Below are 19,615 nucleotides of genomic sequence, written 5' to 3' on the forward strand. Positions count from 1 at the left end.
CTCTTTTTATACCGCTAAAGGTATTCTACTCACAAATAATTACAATCGTGCATTCCTTTCAGCATTTTGCCAGTAAATTGCTTTTTTTGACACATGTGTAGTTGTCATATTATACTCCATGGCCATTATCTTTGAATTCTTTGAAATCACCATGCATCAGATTAAATTATGATGGTTATCACTAATTGATGGTAGCTATGGTCCTGTTCTGATTGAAAACAATTCAATTCATGCATGACAAGTTCTATAATCAAACAGTACAGTAGTACTGTTTAAGTAGGAATTTCCCCAAAGTGATGAGCGCCACTAAAACTCCACCTTTAATAATCATCCCAGAGACATCTTACGTGATGAAAATCACTTTTATGGAATAATATTTATCCATCTGGCATGAAATACAGCATTAAATCAAAACAAAAAAGGCAGCCAAATAATTATTGCATTTAAACATCACCAAAGCTGAAATGTTGGTCTTCCTGCCTGACCACAGTTGCAAGGCTACAAGCATTTGGCCACCATTTTACACCACAATAACAAACTAGTGAGGTGTGCCTGTGAAAACAGAGTACAGGCACACAAAAATTTACCTACTTTCACCACTCATATCTTTTTTAATCCATTTAGCTATGACCATACAATTTTCAGCCCTACTTCAACATTTAATTGGCCTTGTAACACAAATTACAGAATGCAGCTATCTTAATCCAACACTGAGATATGACCTGTTGTGTGATGGGATGTAGTTTGTGCCCACATGCCCTGTTTTTGCAGGCCTGGTCACATATTTAGATGCTGGCACCCCAAAATTATTTCAGAAAGTGCTTACTGTATAGCGGAAATTTTGGTGAATTGATCATTGACAGAAATTGGCGAATAATATTTTGGCAAATGCATCACATTACTTTGCCCATGCAACAGCGTTGGCGAAGAAGTTCTGCAATGTCTATGGATGAAGTACTACAGTTCAAGGCCTCTCATTCGAATCAATGCACTCTTCTTATGTAAATAGCTAGCTAGCTATAACAAAAACAGCATGCACTACTGATCCTGACAGTCTAATCAAGACTGGAACGTACATGGCGAGGCATGTGCATGGGAAGCTGAATTGCCCATCTGCCTGAGCTATTACCTACTCTAAAACCATACTGTATTCAATGAGATACTTGCAGAAAACTAACCACTCAACAATATTCACTCACTGATGAAGGGCAGCATCTACTACACTTTCAGTCAGGTCACTTTCAGTGTTTAGAAAAAATGGTGAGTAAAATTTTGGTGATTCTATGCACACTCGCCAAATTTTTTCTCCGCTATACAGTATGCTACTGTAAGAGGTACTGGAGACACCTGGTAGACATCTGTCAGTAACTGTTTGACTGATTCAAGATCACACATTAATTAACTACCATGATTTGCTTTATTTTCATGCAAAAACTTTCCATCATAAAAAAAATTCATGTAAAAATATTAATTTATGATTAATGTGAATGACTGCTCTATTAGTGTAGTTTGATGTTATGTAAAAAATTTCTTGCAAGAAATTTTTGTACAAATTTAGTATACAAAAATTATTTTACAATGAAAAAACAAAACAAATTGCAGTATCTAGATAATGACTAGATTGACTAATAATGATTGAGTAATAATAATAAAGATAGAGACCACACCTCTTAACGATCTATTTACTAGAACACAATGACCTCACCCCCTTACTAGTTTAGCTATATGATAGCACAGTAAATCACATCTGTTGGTAGACAAGAGGCTGATTTGAAATACTTTACTAATATGACAGTCACTCTAATAAAAACAGCCATGTGCAATATTCTAATAAAACAGTCACATGTGTATAGCTGTACACGGTTAAAACTGAAGTGCTATATACATTGATGTGCTATGGTAGTGTTGTGATATAATAATCTAATCCAAAACAGCCAGCTGTAAAAAAAGTGTGCGGCCCTCAAAAAGGCTATGGTGAAAAAAGATGTGAAATCCAAGGTGGCGCCAAGAAATGGCTGTGATGGTAGGTTAATGATAAAAATTTTAATAACAACAATTCAGGTGAATTTTTGTGCCGCTTGGTCTTGGCAAAAATTCATCTAAATTGCCATTATTAAAATTTTTACCATTAACCTACCATCACAGCCATTTCTTTGCCACCACCTTGGATTTCACATCTTTTTTCCCCATAGCCTTTTTGAGGGCCGCACACTTTTTTTACAGCTGGCTGTTTTGGATTAGATTTCACTTTTTGTATTTGTATACCCCATAGCCAGCCTATCCGGCCATAGGCTGGCTTTGGGACTTTTTTAACCTGTCTTTTTTTGTTTTCCACAGGATGAAGAAAAGATGAAGCAGATGAATACTTTAAATATTTCTGATTTTATCAATAAATGTACAAACTATGTATATAATACATATTACAGAATTCTACATGATGGTTTCTTTGTAACTGAACACTCTACAAGGTGAGTCCTTCTAGCTGTTCTCTCTACAGGGTGGTTTGTTTGTAGCTGAATTCTGTGCAGGTGATTTGTTTGCAGCTGAGCTCTACAGAATGGTTTCTTTGTAGCTGAAATCTCTACAAGGTAACTTCTTCTAGCTGATCTCTCTACAGAGAGATTTGTTTGTAGCTGAACTCTCTACAGGTGATTTGTTTGCACCTTAACTCTCTACATGATGGTTTCTTTGTAGCTGAACTCTCTACAAGGTAATTTCTTCTAGCTGATCTCTCTACAGAGAGATTTTTTTGTAGCTGAACTCTCTACAGGTGATTTGTTTGCAGCTGAACTCTCTACATGATGGTTTCTTTGTAGTTGAACTCTCTACAAGGTAACTTCTTCTAGCTGATCTTTCTACAGGGTGATTTGTTTGTAGCTGAACTCTCTACAAGGTAACTTCTTCTAGCTGATCTCTCTACAGGGAGATTTGTTTGTAGCTGAACTCTATACAGGTGATTTGTTTGCAGCTGAACTCTCTACATGATGGTTCTTTGTAGCTGAACTCTCTACAAGGTGACTTCTTCTAGCTGACCTTTCTACAGGGAGATTTGTTTGTAGCTGAACTCTCTACAGGTGATTTGTTTGCAGCTGAACTCTCTACATGATGGTTTCTTTGTAGCTGAACTCTCTACAAGGTAACTTCTTCTAGCTGATCTCTCTACAGAGAGATTTGTTTGTAGCTGAACTCTCTACAGGTGATTTGTTTGCACCTTAACTCTCTACATGATGGTTTCTTTGTAGCTGAACTCTCTACAAGGCAATTTCTTCTAGCTGATCTCTCTACAGAGAGATTTGTTTGTAGCTGAACTCTCTACAGGTGATTTGTTTGAAGCTGAACTCTCTACATGATGGTTTCTTTGTAGCTGAACTCTCTTGTAGAGAGTTCAGCTACAAAGAACCATCATGTAGAGAGTTCAGCTGCAACTGCAAACAAATCACCTGTAGAGAGTTCAGCTACAAACAAATCTCCCTGTAGAGAGATCAGCTAGATGAAGTTTCGTTCAGCTACAAACAAATCACCCTGTAGAAAGATCAGCTAGAAGATGTTACCTTGTGGAGAAGGTGACTTCTTCTAGCTGACCTTTCTACAGGGAGATTTGTTTGTAGCTGAACTCTCTACAGGTGATTTGTTTGCAGCTGAACTCTCTACATGATGGTTTCTTTGTAGCTGAACTCTCTACAAGGTCACTAGTTTGTAGCTGAACTCTCTACATGGTGGTTTCTTTGTAACTGAACTCTCTACAGGGTGACTTCTTTTAGCTGATCTTTCTAGAGGGTGATTTGTTTGTAGCTGAACTGTCTACAGGTGATTTGTTTGCAGCTGAACTCTCTACATGATGGTTTCTTTATAGCTGAACTCTCTACAAGGTAACTTCTTCTAGCTGATCTCTATACAGGGAGATTTGTTTGTAGCTGACCTCTCTACAGGGTGATTATTTTGTAGCTGAACTTTCTACATACAAAGTGACTTGTTCTAGCTGGTCTCTCTACAGGATGACTTGTTTCTAGCTGATCTCTCTGCAGGGTGACTTGTTTCTAGCTGAACTCTACCGGGTGATCTGTTCGTAGCTGAACTCTCTACAGGATGATTTGTTTGCAGCTGAACTATCTACATGGTGGTTTCTTTGCAGCTGAATTCTCTACAAGGTGACTTCTTCTAGCTGAACTCTCTATAGGGTGATCTTCTTGTAGCTGAACTCTCTGCAGGGTGATTCGTTTGCAGCTGAACTTTCTACATGATGGTTTGTTCATAACTGAACACTCTACAAGGTAACCTCTTCTAGCTTATCTCTTTACAGGATAACTTGTTTCTAGCTGAACTCTCTACATGGTGATTTGTTGGTAGCTAAACTCTCTACAATTCGATTTGTTTGCAGCTAAACTCTCTACAAGGTAGCTTCTTCTAGCTGATCTCTCTACAGGATGACTTGTTTCTAGCTGAACTCTCTACAGGGTGATCCTTTCGTAGCTGAACTCTGTACAGTTTGATTTGTTTGCAGTTGAACTTTCTACATGGTTGTTTCTTTGTAGCTGAACTCTCTACAAGGTAACCTCTTCTAGTTGATCTCTCTACAGGATGACTTGTTTCTAGCTGAACTCTCGACAGGATGATCTGTTCATAGCTGAATTCTCTACATGGTAGTTTCTTTGTAGCTAAACTCTGTACAAGGTGACTTCTTCTAGCTGATCTCTCTATAGGGTGATTTGTTTGTAGCTGAACTATCTGCAGGGTGATTTGAACTTTCTACAAGGTGATGTTTTCTAGTTGATCTCTCTACTCAGTCTGGATGACTTGTTTCTAGCTGAACTCTCTACAGTGTGATCTGTTAAGTTTCTATCTGATCTCTCTATAGAGTTATATCTTGTTTGTATAGCTGAACTCTTTTCCATGGTGGTTTTTTGATTGGTTACTGAACTCTCTCTCCACGGTGACTGGTTTGTACTACAGAGTGACTTGTTTGTAGCTGAACTCTCTACAGAGTGACTTACTTGTAGCTGAACATTGCATAAAGTAATTTGTTTATAGCTGATCTAGATGAACTCTCTACTAGGTAGCTTTTTTTGTAGCTGAACCCTTTACGCAGTGACTTGTTTGTAGCTGAATTCTCTACAGAGTGACTTGTTGTAGCTGAACTCTCTACAAGGTGACCTGTTTATAGTTGATTCTCTTCAATGTGACTTATAATGTTCTGAATCTCTACAGCAACATATTTGTAGCTGAACTCTCTACAGGATGACTTGCTTGTAGCTGAATTGTCTATACGATTAACTGTTTGTAGCTGAACTCCCTACAGAATAACTTGCAATGCCATATAATTCTATAATGGAGTAAGTTATAAACGTAGCTGAATGCTTTATTAGAGTGATTGTTCTATTAGAGTATCTCGATCTCGCATATGCTACACGTAGTTGGCTTTGGAATCATAACTCAGTGGTTTGTAATCCGATTCTTCTGTACTACTGCAAGGACTTTCTATGATAATTATTTCAGCTACACACCGATTTTCAGCTCACTGTTCTAAGCGGTTTGGCTGGTAGGCGTGAAAACTAATAGTTTTTTATTCATAAAAGTTGATCGCGTAATTGTGACGTAGGTTGGGTTTTGTGTCATATCTCGATGGCCTTTAACTGGATTCCTTTCAAACCACAAAAAGGCACTCCTACGATAGTTACTCCATCTACATAGCAATTTTCAGCTCATTCCTTCAAGCGGTTTACCCTGTGGGCGTGACAGACCTTCGACCTCGCCTTCGACCTTATTTTACGCAGATAATCGGTCATAACTCCGTGAATGTTCATCGGATTCCTACCAAACTTGGTACTGAGATTCGCCTTAATGAGCCCTTTAAGTGTGGAAAATTTCAGCCCGATCCAAGAACGAATTCGTGTTTTATTGCGGATTTTGCAAAATGTGCGAAAAGAAGAAAAAAAACCCAAACTTTGGCCGCTCGTATCTCGGAAATGGCTGGAGCGATTTTCTTCAAATTTGGTATGTGGACTCCCCTACCTCGCCGGCATTTCTGTAGCAACTTTGGTTTTAATAGGATAAGGAATCACGGAGCTACAAAGGTGTGAAAATCGCGTTTACTTTCTTCCTGTAAATATATTCACGGAGGGCGCGCCGGCTACTTGGGCCGCACGACACACTACCGTGTGTCTTGATATGTTTTGTGTTTATTTACTGCACATATCCAAAGATTTAGGCACTAGTTTCCCTGGACTAAATTAACTATGGTTATATACAATGGCTCAGGTTTACCAGAAAGCCTTTACATCAAATAATTTTTTAAAAATTATTACTAGTGTTTGACATTGAGGAGAATACTGACACAAGGGTATCTGTGCCTTTCTTTTGGAGCTACCACTATACGTAATTTAGACTCAGCACAGCAAGGTGAAATGATTAAATTTCATTGGCTACTTATATACCTATAATAATACCTTATACCTGTAATAATTATTATTACAGGTATCTAAATCCAATAGATTCCTTGTTTATGTCTCAATAGATCCCTGTCTCTGGGGTGATACAAAACATGACTATTACATGCCTAGGTTAGTGCCATTACAGGTTACAAGGCGGTACATTGGGCTTGTTTCTACACACTATTATATTTCTCGTGGCACTAGAGGCTGTGAAGGTATATACAACAAACTGTGGTCTAAATTAGTTAGACATTGAAATGAAACACAGGGTGCCATGGAATTTACTGAGAAACCCTCAGCTCTGTATTATAGAAATGCCCTCGCTTCACTCATACTCCACAACACAGGGCCTTTCAGGTAACTAAATACCATAGAACTCTGTATTTTGAAGTCTAAATATTATGTAGATGCTTTGGAAATTGTAGCCATAAAGATCTATGGTTGACGTATGCACATAATTGTATAAACAAAGTGGCTAACATGAATCATTGGGGTGGTAATGAAAACAGCATTCCTGCTTTTAAGCTGTGGTATACAATAGATAATTTATAACCATCTTAAGTAATCCCTTTTTGAAAGCAATGTACACAGCAATGCATGAAACTATACAGTATTTATAAGAAATCTAGATGTATGCAAAAAAGTGTCTAGAAGCAATTATTATAACTATAGAAAACTAAGCAGTCTCAGCAAGTTTATAGGGATAAATGCATAAATTTTAAAACAATTGTACCTAGCAACACTTAAAGCAGCATCTTTTATCTACAGTAGCTTTATTTTGTCTCCTTTTATCTTGTTTCTCTTGTTTCACTTGAATTTTTACTCTTACAGCTGCAAGCAAATGTAACAGATTTGCAAATCGATGGAATATCATGGCAATAAACTGAATAATAATGATAATGCTAAACACTGCCAAAAATAGCAAGCTAAAGGCTCTGTGTGGTAGGTTGTATTTAGTCAACTGTGGGAATGCCAAAGCATATAGAAACACTATCCACATGACATTTGTCAGAAGTAGCACCATTACACTGTAGTTGCGAAGATTTGTTAACTTCTCCTTCAGTTCCTTTACTTTGCTTAAATTAGTAGACTCAGGTTTTAGATAATCCTTAACCAATGATGTCCAAAATTTGGTCTCGTCATCAGATTGCAATCTTTTTGTTGGTATCTTGTCCATGTCACTTCTAGTCTTATTATTGCGAATATCAACTAAGGAGTATAGAGACAACTGTAAAAATTATGTTCTATTGAACAAACATGTGTAAAAGCCTGCACAGTGCACACAATACTACAAACTACAATATGTCATATATGTTTGTAAACCAGTAATCCATGGTCTATTTATGTTTTTTGTGGACATAGCAACTGCTGCAGTTGAGGACAACTCTTAATGGGAAATTCTAAAGTTCACGTCACCAATGCACAAAAGATCATGCCTAACAACTCAACCAGCAAGATCAATTAGGTCAAGCAGTCGCCATAACATGAATAATCCCTTGCAAATGTCAACAGTCACTCAACAATTTTACTTTGATCTTAGCTAGGAACTTCTAGAAAATCATACAGTATGATAGTAACTGTATAGTAGGGACCACAAAGGAGTAGACGTGGCCCACAAAATAATATCACCCAAAAACCAGCCTCAATTTTTCCTGACGACGATGAGGCAGTATTGGTTAGGTAAAACTAAGCCCAAACAAGCTTTCAGATCGACCCAAAATGCTTTCAACAAGTTGCTACAGAATTAAAAAAAAAATATTTGATGGAATTTTCTACTGACTGAGTAAGTAACTGACTGACCAATACCTTCAGACAAGCGTAACTCAATAACGGCTATGGCTACGGGCTTAATTTTTCCACTGTTTGACGTCGCTTCAGCCTGACAGGTGCCTTTTGGCATACCGCGGTACATACAATGCATTCTTCATGGACTTTCCAGTGTCCTCCTTTGTGTCTCATCCATCTTTGCTGACAGCGAAAGGTGTTGATTTTGTGGTAGCACGTGATGGCTTCCCTTCGTAACGAAAATCATCCGTATTTTTCATAGTGGCTATTCTGATAGCAGCGGTGCTTTTTCAAACAGTTCTTGATTCGTACTGCTGTGTAATGGGTTGAACATAGCTAATAGCGAAGTGTAATTGATACTTCACTTTTCAGATGATAATTAATATAATTGGGGCGTGCGGCACCATTTATTTAGGTATGTGTAGATTGTAGAGGTGCTTTCCGAACAGTTCTTGATTCGAAATGCTGTGTAACGGGTTGAACATAGCTGACAACAAAGCATAATGGATACTTACTTTTCAGATGACAATTGATATAGCTGGGGCGTGTGGTGCCATTTCAGATGCGGTATGTGTGGGTTCACCAGTCATAATAAAATTATTTACAAAAAAGTAATAAACAAGTACATGAAAAAATTTGGAATTTTCAACTAGAGTAGGGACCATAGCACATCGATAAAAAGTGCTGAAACAAGTTGGAGTAGTCCATGATATTAAATCACAGTAAAACAATAAGAAGTGTTATATCCCTACTGTGCTCAATATACCATAATGGAAATGCACAGTAGGGATATAACACTTCTTATTGTTTTACTGTGATTTTAATATCATGCACTACTCCAACTTGTTTCAGCACTTTTTATCGATATGCTATGGTCCCTACTCTAGTTGAAAATTCCAAATTTTTCATGTACTTGTTTTTGTAAACATTGTGTAGTATAGAAGACAGAATATGTAACACTTATAATAAATTAAATAATTAGACTTAAATTAAAATAATGCGACCCAATTTTGGAAAACCATCCTTTTTGACACATAGGTCAATTTCTCTTTTCAAGCTAAAATGAGGCACCGGGTGTTTATTATCTTTTGTTAAAATTTTAGCTTGATATCTTAAAAGGTTCCAGAGATATGGCCAATTTACTATCTACTGTATTACAAATCACTTTGGTTACAAATAATTCCATTCGTACCAGGAAAGAAATTATAATTATTATAATAAGAAATCAATTGTTCCTGGTTCTTTTCTTCAATTAAATTACATGGATTATTGTCTAAATACTTAGTTTTAACCATTCCACCATGTATCACTCTACTCAGTGAGGGATGCTCAAAATTGTTAAACAAATTAGTTTACAGAGGTATGTTGAAATGGGCATTCTGAACATGCAAATTTTGTGGTACAAGGTTCCTTTTTACTGTAACTTCCCCTTTATTACTACACAAAACTTACACATGAATTGAATCGCCTTTCATTGAGGGATCTGATAAACCAAACCTCATCTCTGTCAACCACAGTACACTGAAGTTATGGTGCCTTGTATAGAAGATGGTGTTATTTTATATGATACGGGTGTAACCTATTGGGAAATTTGGAATATCGTGCAAAAGTTTTGATATTAATTAATGTCACTGCATGGAAAGGTCAAGACACCTACTGAGGTTACAGGGTCAAGGTCAGAACAACAGATTGAAGGTACAAGTGTAGTACCATTCAAGAGATACCCACCATAGTGATAGTAGTGGCTCCAGTGGTGATAACTATACTAGTGATAGTAGTTCATCTCCACAGAGTGTTCAATTACCTGGTAGACAGAGCAGGAAATGTTACCATCTAGGCCTATGACCATCATCCTCCTGGATTTCATTCTTTCGCTCTCTTACTAGCAGAGTTGACAAGTTTAGTGGCAAACAATTAAGGTGATGATGACTTTGAGGTTTTGTTATTACATTTTATGCTAGTGAAGTGAACAATGATTGTGGGTGGAGTAACCAACAATGTGCTCAGTGGTTTTCATGGTTTCTAACCGATTCTACCAAAGCAACTTGGCAATGTACTCGGAAAGGGAGATCTATCATGGACAGTACGGTGTTCATCTTGACCCATGCACAGCTTATCAGTACTTCAGTACAGTCAATTTGGATCTGTCCACGGTCAGCAGTACTACATTGTTGTTACAACTCGTTTGGCAGGAACAATGACAAGATCAAGAATTGGCGCAGCTAGTGGATTATTTGGAGAACAGGTCCTTACCTGATGATGTACAAGCTGCCAGACACATAATAGGTCCAGCTAAGGTTTTATTTTGATTGATGCTAATCTTTACTACAAGGGTGGAGAATTCCCTGATAAGCTTCGATAGTAGTCCCAGCCCATTTACAGCAAAAGATCATGGATGAACACCATGATGCCAATTTTGCAGGTAATTTTTTTTTCTATGAAGAAAATGAGTAAGAGAATTGGATGCCACTTTTACTGGAGAGGTATGAATGCTGATGCACTGAAAAAGTGTAAGTCTTTTGCAAGTTGTGCTTCTGTTCAGAGTTGTATTTATGGGTAAGTTGCTTCTAGTACATATGTGTTCCTGTGGTAGGCCCATTTGAATTATGCCTATATAGGTATATATGGATTTTGTGGAGCTTGATTTGAGTGAAATTGGAAAGAGATATGCTTTAGTTTTCCAGGACTATCCCACTAAATGGCCTGAGGTGCATGCTTTGTTTGATCATAAAGCAGAAAGTGTGGTTCAGTGTCTTGTGGATTTAGTTTGGCATCATGGAGTTTCCAGTAGAATTATACATGATAGGGTACCAATGTTTATATTAGATGTATAGCAGGAAACCCCCCCCATAATTTGAATTATATACTCAGTCACCTACTTCAGGTGGTCACCCACAAGCAAACGGGCTTGCAGAACATTTTAATAGGACTTTAAAACAAACGTAACATTGATATATAGTGACCACAAAAGGCAGAAATTAGAACAAAATGCTTGGAGCTGTTCTGTTGGCTTATAGGAGTACACCACATCAGTAAACAGGAAACACCTTTATATTAAGTGTATGGCAGAGAGCCTAATGTTCCAACAGTACTGAATTTTCATGTTCCTGTAAAAAGGTTCCCTGTGGTAGAGACTGTCTGATTGTGGTGCTGCATTAGTGATGGAACTGAAGTATGCCCAATCACTTGCCAAGAAGAACTCAGAAGCTTCCCAGAAGTTACAGAAGAGGTATTATGAAAAAAAGCAAAGGACCATGATCTTAAGGTTGGAGATCTGGTAATGCTTAAGGTACAATCTAAGTTTAAACTTGATCAACATTTTCAAGGACCATTAATGTGATTGCTTCACTTACAGCAACTGATACTGTCATACAAGTCCAAGGAGACAAGGCTGGTGAGTCAATGAATGTGTCAAGACAGAGAATGTAATCAACAATTGGGCAAAGGCAAGACCCTGGTTAGGCCAGTCAGGAAAGTTAAGGAAAAACGAACTATTAGGAAACCAAGATCACAAGCCCAAAGTAGAGTGACAGCTGATAATATATTATATAGTGGACACTCACAACCAACTAAGTATGTGATAAGATCAGGCCATACAGTAAAGAAGCCAGTGAGATTAATACAAGACTTTCACGAAGTTATCCACGAAGGGCCATCTTTAAAAGGAGGGGAAGTTGTGCAAACTCACGTGATACCATGGACAACTGTGAAGGCTCACGAGAGAAACACAGGAATCATTTGAGCAGAAAGTTACAACCAGAACTTTTTGATTTATATTGTTGAATATTAGCGGTGTGTGTGTGTGTGTTTTGAAGGTTTGCAGGGACCTGGGCTTCAGGGAAGAAGTGCTACTAAGTCCCTATAATGTGTACGTAGTGTTGTAAATTCTCCCTCCCTTGTAATTTTCCCTTCTTCCTGGACATACATAATCGGTAATTACTGCCTTCCCAATAATGGTGACAATTGAAGAAGATACAAAGCATCGTCACTTCATAGCTATCAATAGTGAAAAGCCTCATAGGAGTACTGTATCAGTAATCATACCATACTGTTTAAGTAGGGATCTCATGAGTTGCTCAAAAAAATAGTCGCTTTAAAAAATCACCCTAGAGACATCTTACACAACATAATTATAGGATTTGCAAAAAGGCATCTTCAATTTATAAACTTTGACGATTCATTACTTCATATTAGAAAAAGCTATTGACTTGAAATTTGGTAGTGATTATGCAGCTAAACAACAGAAAGAGCCACTGAATGGCACTGATGTCACCAGCAATACCAACAACACCATGGGCTATTCTAGCAAGACCTCTTTACATTTGCAGGAAATTGAATAACTATAAATAACTATAATAACTTGAATATCTATTTTCCATAGTGGCTGCGTTGATTGCAGAGGTGCTTTTTGAACAGTTCTTGATTTGTAATACTGTGTACTGGGCAGAACATAGCTGACAATGAAGTGTAATAGATACTTCACTTTTCAAATGATAATTGATAGCTGTGGCGCATGGCACTATTTTTGGTATGCGTGGGTTCACCAGTCATAATAATGTCACAGAAAAAGTAAGCAAAGAAGTTCAACAAAAATTAGGAATTTTAAAGTTTGATTAGGGATCACAGAGAGAAAAGTACAGAAACAAGGAAGATCACCAATATCTGTAAATACAAGTGGACATTCAATCGTTAATTCAGTAAAGTCTTTTCCACAGGAACATCTAAGAGGCACTATGATATAGATCTGAAAGTCTGGTGCTGAATCTGTTGAAGCTTCAATGAGGTACTACGAGAATTCTGGTATGTTTTGCATCTTAGATACATATATATATATGGCTGAAAGTGCCTGAATATCCCTAGTCACTGCTGACTGACTTTCAAGGGCATGTTATGATGTGACCATTGGGCTGCCCTTACAGCCATATACCGAGGAGATTATTGAGCCAAAAACAGCCAACTGTCAGGATAAGGCTAGGGCAGACATTTATGCCAGGTGCTGAATCTGCTGAAAGCACAAAGAAACACATATAGCTTTATTGGAAATGTCCATGCATCATACTAATAAAATATCTTCCCATCACTTCAATCTTATATACAGCTCTTCAACAATTGTTTGGTGTCATTTTATGTGCCTTGTGTTGCTGATCTTTATAAAGCTACGTGTATAAAACCTGCAAAAAGAACTGCATGGCTGAAACAAAATTATGAGTCACATCAAAGAATACAAGTAGATGGTAAAATCAGGTATTTTAAATTTGAGTAGAGACCATGTACAGTAGAAAAAGGTAATGAAACAAGGGAGGTTGTCTACACATGTAGCCATACTAGTGCAAATTTATCCCTACTTTATTATAGTCATTTCAGGGTAGCTATATAACCATGACTAAAGTAGGAATATATTTGCACTAGTATGGTTACATGTGTAAGCAACCACCCTTGTTTCATTACTCCTTCTTTCTACTCTATGTGGTCCCAACTCAAATTTAAATTTCTAATTTTTCCATCTACACTAGCTAATGTAATTATGCACATACTACAGACAAGTTTGCATCAATATTATAGTGTGAACTCCTCAGATAAGGCACCCTGAAATGAGCATTAACCAGGACTCTTGTCCATAATATAGTTTCATTTGCATTAGTATAGATTATAGATATTAGACCCCTAAAATCATAGCCCTACTTTAGCAAGTAAGCACCAGCATGGTCCCAAAGTGTCCCGAACAGATTGGTTTCACTGTATACACTATACGTAATATATGTAAATTACCTTCTGAGGGATATTGCAAATATTTGAGGTGTGTGAGTAATTGGTTGATATGAGCTACATGAAATACAATGATAAAACACAATGATTTTAATTTCAATGAAACTTTCCTATAATAATAAATTATAGTATAGTATACCTATTTAGTTTATAATGGATTCCATTGTACTATATACCTGTACTATACCTACGAACACAATTTAATGTACCTAAGTTTTTAAAAAGATTACAGGTGTAATATAAATACGTAGATACAGTATTATGATGGGTATCTACTCTTCATGCACTTGGTAGTACCTCAAACAAAATTCATTGCTGTATATTAATTATATCCATATTGTCTTGTCTTTCAAACAAAATAAGGATTCATGGTGGTAATCTAGCCCCTGTCTCTATTACAACGGTTTTAAAGGACTTCGTCATCTCAAGGACTATAGCTGATGTGATTCAACTATTGTCATATTCCTTTTAGAGCACTCTTTGATTTAATTCCCATACTGACTACAACAGTCAACAATTTGTAATTGTGGTATTACATTAATTAATTAAATGAAAGGATGTATGTCATTTAAGTACTAGAAATTACTTACTAGGTCATGATCTAAAATTCTACCCAATTTTGTATCTAAAAATTCACTCAAATCTGCCTCACTAGAATAAACTGTCGAAAACATTTTAGGAGTCACAAACTAGCACCCACACAGTCATAGACAAATTGTTGAATGAAGTTTGCTTGCATAGTTTAGATGCATTTTGCCCTCAAATTATGTTTGGAAAATAGGCTGGACAGTAAAAGCAATCACCAAAATTCTGGCATGAGTGGATTTTTGGAAAAGTGAACATCATGAAATAGTGAACACTGAGGAGCACTTTTTTGCATGAAAAATAAAAAGCTCAAATCATAGGCGATTCTAAGGGGGGGTGCCCCCTACCCCCCTTGCTGAAAAATAACAAAAAATCTTGGGGAAAATCACGGTATAGATTGGCACTGTTATTTTTAGCATTTTTCATGTTTTTAGTAAAAATCCTGCAGCTTCTGGGGGTTGCTCCCCCAGACCCCCTAAAATTCTGCTTTATATTACAGTCCATGCAACAATAGTCATACTGTTCCCTACTTACTCCCCCCCTTCCCTGAATCCCTGTAGATCTTGTCTAGAACCACCACTGGCTCAAATAGAATGGTCACACAGTATTATATCAGCAATGTAGATATTTTTTTATGAAGATGGGTTTTAGAGTCATGTATATGGCTACTAATTCTGACCTTTAGGAAGAGCAGAACTTGATTTAATAGACAAATTTCCTAATAAGGTTTTATAATAACCATTACCTCTAGCAACCTGAATTTCCCATTAGTTTTAGGTGATAATGTCTAAGGTACCGTCACTAAATTTTGAAAGGATAGCATATATATGTCATAAGATATGATATTTTGAAATTTGAGTTTTCCCATACATTTCTATGTAAGGGGGCTACAGTTGCCCCTTCTGGGCAATCATATAAATGAGGTATTTCAACATATTATGGAGAAACCAAAATTCCAAAGAATTCATATATCAATTTTACATAATTTGTAGGTGTGAATGTCAACAATCATCTCTCCAAGTTTTAAATGGATAGTATGTAGATCTTAAGATATGACATTCTTTGAATGCTATGACTTGTGTGATTACCAAGAAGGGGAAACTGGTGTCCCTTTCATAGACAATGCATGGGAAAATTACAACTTCAAAATGTCATATATCATAACTTATATCTGCTAGGCACCGGCCTATTATGCCCAAAATTTTACCTATTATGCTTTTGAGCATTGCTCAAAAATTAAGCCTATTATGCTCAAAATTATGCTTTCAAAATCAAGATTATGCTCTAGAGCTGACTGTTTTATTAGAGTATATCAGCATTTCCTGACTGCTCTATTAGAGTAAGTGACTGCTCTATTAGAGTATCTCGATCTTATTTCTGCAAAGTGTGAATAACCAACAAAGAAACGGTTTAATAAGTTATATAACGTGTTTTTAATTATAAAATGCACTAATAATACTATTGGCAGTGAATATTTGCTTTCTTTCAGGCAAGCGTATTGCGCATTTAATTAATTTTTCAAACATCGTCCCTATTATGCTGGCATTATGCTTGATGCTTATGGTCACCTATTATGCTTTAAATTATGCTGGCATAATTGGCCGGTGCCTAATATCTGCTATCCTTTTAAAACTTGGAGAGGTTGCTTTAGACATTGTCACTTACAACTAATGTGAAAATTTGGTTGCTAGGGGCAACAGTAAATTTTTGCTTTATTACAAAATTTGTCTATTCTTTAGGAGCCAAGGACAAATGTCCTTATATTTCACAATTGTAAGGACATTGTACAGACATGAGTTATAAAGAATACTTAACACTGCTGGAATTGGAATAGGGAGTTTCCATAGTACTACTTTCGTTACTATGATTGAAAGTTTTGAGGTTAACCACAACCACATAGTCAGTAGTACACTAAGGGGAGGTGGCATTGGTGGTTGGAAAAATGTAGTATATATCTCCTAGCAACCAAGTGACAGTTATTGTTAGCACTATAAACAAACATGCACATAATTATCAGCCTTTATGTGCCACTATAGTTTTGGTTTTGCGATGACATCAATTTTGTGACTGCCCAAAACATTGTGCTATTTGTGTGGATTTTTCTGTTGATCGACCATTAATTTAAAGTATGAAGAGTATAGGAGAGCACTTTGATATCTTTCATGTAATTTTCAAAACTTTTCCTGGGAGGCATGCTCCCAGACCCCCCTAGCTGCAGCATGCTTTGTATGCTGGTTGCTACAGCTTGTACGCATACAATGGTGCCCAACCAATCCTTCTGTGCTAGCTACGCCACTGATCAGTACAAATTTTAAAAGACTGCACTATTCCTCTAATAGTTTTGAAAACTAGTGCTGGAATCCAACATGTACAGAGCAGGGAATGTATAATATGAAACCTGCACTTGTGTTAAAAGATTATGGTAACTAAGACCATTACATCTGTTACATACAGTACCTCTCCTGGTGATTCCCATCTCCTGAAGGTCATCTTTGTTTAAACCTTTGAGATTTTCCACATCAACATCGTCTGAATACCCTTTTGATTCAAATAAGTTTGTGTATTGCTCAAGCTTCAGATTTCTCAACCATTCTTCAACATTTTGCTGTGGAAATCAAAGTAATACGCAGTAACATAATGTGTGGTTTGTGCATAAATTATCATTATTATATATCATTTACCAATACTGCCAAGATAACATTTTTGGGCAAGAAATTGAAAACTACCATGATCCCCAATATACGGTACTACCATATAGTGTACTGTATGATAACCAAACTATATGTGACCGGATTTCATATAACAAGGCTTCCACACACACAAAATCAAACTTACGATTTTACCAAAAATGGATTGCTGGTCTAATACACTATCATATTTCACACTGTACTTCTTTCAGCACTGGCAAGTCTGGTTTCTGTAGCAGCTTTCTTCCGACCCTGTCAAAGCCACAAGTGTGAGATTGGCACCATTAAATGGCCATGGCTTTGTGATAATGGTGTGTAGTGAGCTGGGACTTCACAGAGAGCTCGCCAATAGTGTTCTCAGTCAATTTGGAGTAATTTTAGGGCCATGGAGAGCCCAAACTTGGCCTCTGGATTCCAATCGTCTTCTTACTCCATTTTATACCCGTATATTAAGACCACCGTCCACCCCCACCCTCCCACCCTATTACTACCATCTGTGATATTATTACCCGCTCGAAAAAAGCTGCTCAAAACAGGGCAAATTTTGGGTATCAGAAATGTATGCACCCACTCAGTGATAGCTAGTGAACAGATGAACAATTGGTGCAAATTTTGTTTGCACAGCTGTAGGCACTGGGAAGTTATTACACAATGATTCCTTAAAATCGCCATATCTCCTAACAAAGCTTTGTGCGTCGAAGCCTTGTTTTGTCAAATTCAGTCACATATGATAATATTAATATTCTCAGTAATTGATAGTTGGAGCACCCTTTAATCATATTGATTTTTCTTAGCATTTAAACTGGATTGCTTCAATTGTAATGCTGTATAACAGGTGAAGAAATGTATAGGAAAATCCGGGGTGGAGCATTTAGGGTGAATACCTCGCATTCCTTTTAGGAAGAGCTATATATAAAATACTGACATTGAATACTTTTAGTTTAAAGGGCAGGTAATTTACAGTACCTTCCTTCACTAACAATTCACCTGAAACCAAACAAACAATCTCAAAACTATCACCCAGAACCTTTGTGCATACTGAGTGGAGTCCCCTTTTAAAATGATCTACTTGTTTACACTTCTCCCTTGCCAATTCCTAGATCCCTTTGGTATGACCACATCATTTCCGGATTGGATACTCGAGTGTATGTTTAGTTGCTAAAATGGTTTTTATAATAAAATTATATCTGGCTGACACCATTCATTCTATTGATGTGGTATGTACCAAAGGAAAATTATGATGCAAAAAAGTAAACAAACATGTGTAAGGAAAATTGAATCATATTTGAAATAAAGATCATAGAAATAAAAATCAATGAAACAAGGGACATAAGCTACACCTGCAGCTATACTATTGGACATTTAATTTCTATACTTCAGTCATGACATACACTGTAGATATCTGGCTGCATAATTATGTGAACGGATTTACAAGAATTCCACACGTAAACACAAGCCTAATTTTACAGTAGAATACAGTCAATGGAATGGGTGAAATGTTTATGAAGATAAATATATGATTTTTTGAGCTATGGTTTTGTGATGAAGAAAGGTATTACTGTAATTCACTTTATTTTTGTGTAAAAAATTTTGTAATAAATTTTTTGTGTAAAATATTTTTGTATGATTATATGTGAATGACTGCTCTATTAGAGTAGTTTGATCCTATGTAAAAAATTTTCATGCAAGAAATTTTCATACAAGTTTTTGCATACGGAAATTATGAAAAAAAAGCAAATTATGGTAACTAATGGCAAAAACTTTGGTAGCATCATGTTCCCCAAAGCAACAGGAGTTCAAGGCCCTGGAAAAATAACTTACCCAGCAGTTGATTTGCCTGTTTAGGGAGAATGTGATGATTCTTGTAGAATACTGAATTCGTAAAGTAATGATGGCATCTGTAGTTTATTTTTCATAATGCCACTGTACAAATCAATTTTTCTGTTGTTACCACTTTGTGACACTGTAACTTTGAAAGTTTTTGGCTTCTAGAGCTGAAACTTCGGTTGACCTTTGTCACCTTTCCTTTGGCTATCCAGATGTAAAAATGTATGGTTATTTGAAGAATGCATTAACATGTGCTATTCTTGGTACATATGACTGAAGTAGGAATAAAAATTAATGTGCACAGTAGAACATTGTTTTGCTTGATTCTCTCTTCGCCAAAGTTTTCCTCCACATTATATGCACATACTATTACTCACAGGGACATTTGAATTTAACTCTGGAGTGGGAAGTGTCTTTACTGCCTTTTCCAGTTTGAGTAGAAATCCTCTTTCTTGTATTCCGATGGCTTTCAAGTCCTGTTGAAAAACAACAAAATATTATCATAAATTATAGTATGGTAGTACTGTATGTTAGAGT

General features: G+C 36.7%; 1 protein-coding gene across 1 annotated transcript in view; it reads right to left on the minus strand.

The window, feature by feature from the left end:
• Positions 1-6,970: 6,970 nt before the first annotated feature.
• Positions 6,971-19,615, minus strand: part of LOC136246869 (chitin synthase chs-2-like) — an 81,048-nt gene continuing 68,403 nt past the window's right edge. Inside the window, exons 5-8 of the mRNA XM_066038474.1 lie at positions 19,456-19,554; positions 17,022-17,169; positions 13,983-14,036; positions 6,971-7,637 (exon numbers count right to left, since the gene is read on the minus strand). Coding sequence (XP_065894546.1) covers positions 7,162-7,637; positions 13,983-14,036; positions 17,022-17,169; positions 19,456-19,554 — 777 coding nt within the window. The 3' untranslated portion in view covers positions 6,971-7,161. The remainder of the gene's footprint in view (positions 7,638-13,982; positions 14,037-17,021; positions 17,170-19,455; positions 19,555-19,615) is intronic.

Source organism: Dysidea avara, chromosome 2, assembly GCF_963678975.1.
Source record: "Dysidea avara chromosome 2, odDysAvar1.4, whole genome shotgun sequence".
Lineage (NCBI taxonomy): Eukaryota > Metazoa > Porifera > Demospongiae > Dictyoceratida > Dysideidae > Dysidea > Dysidea avara.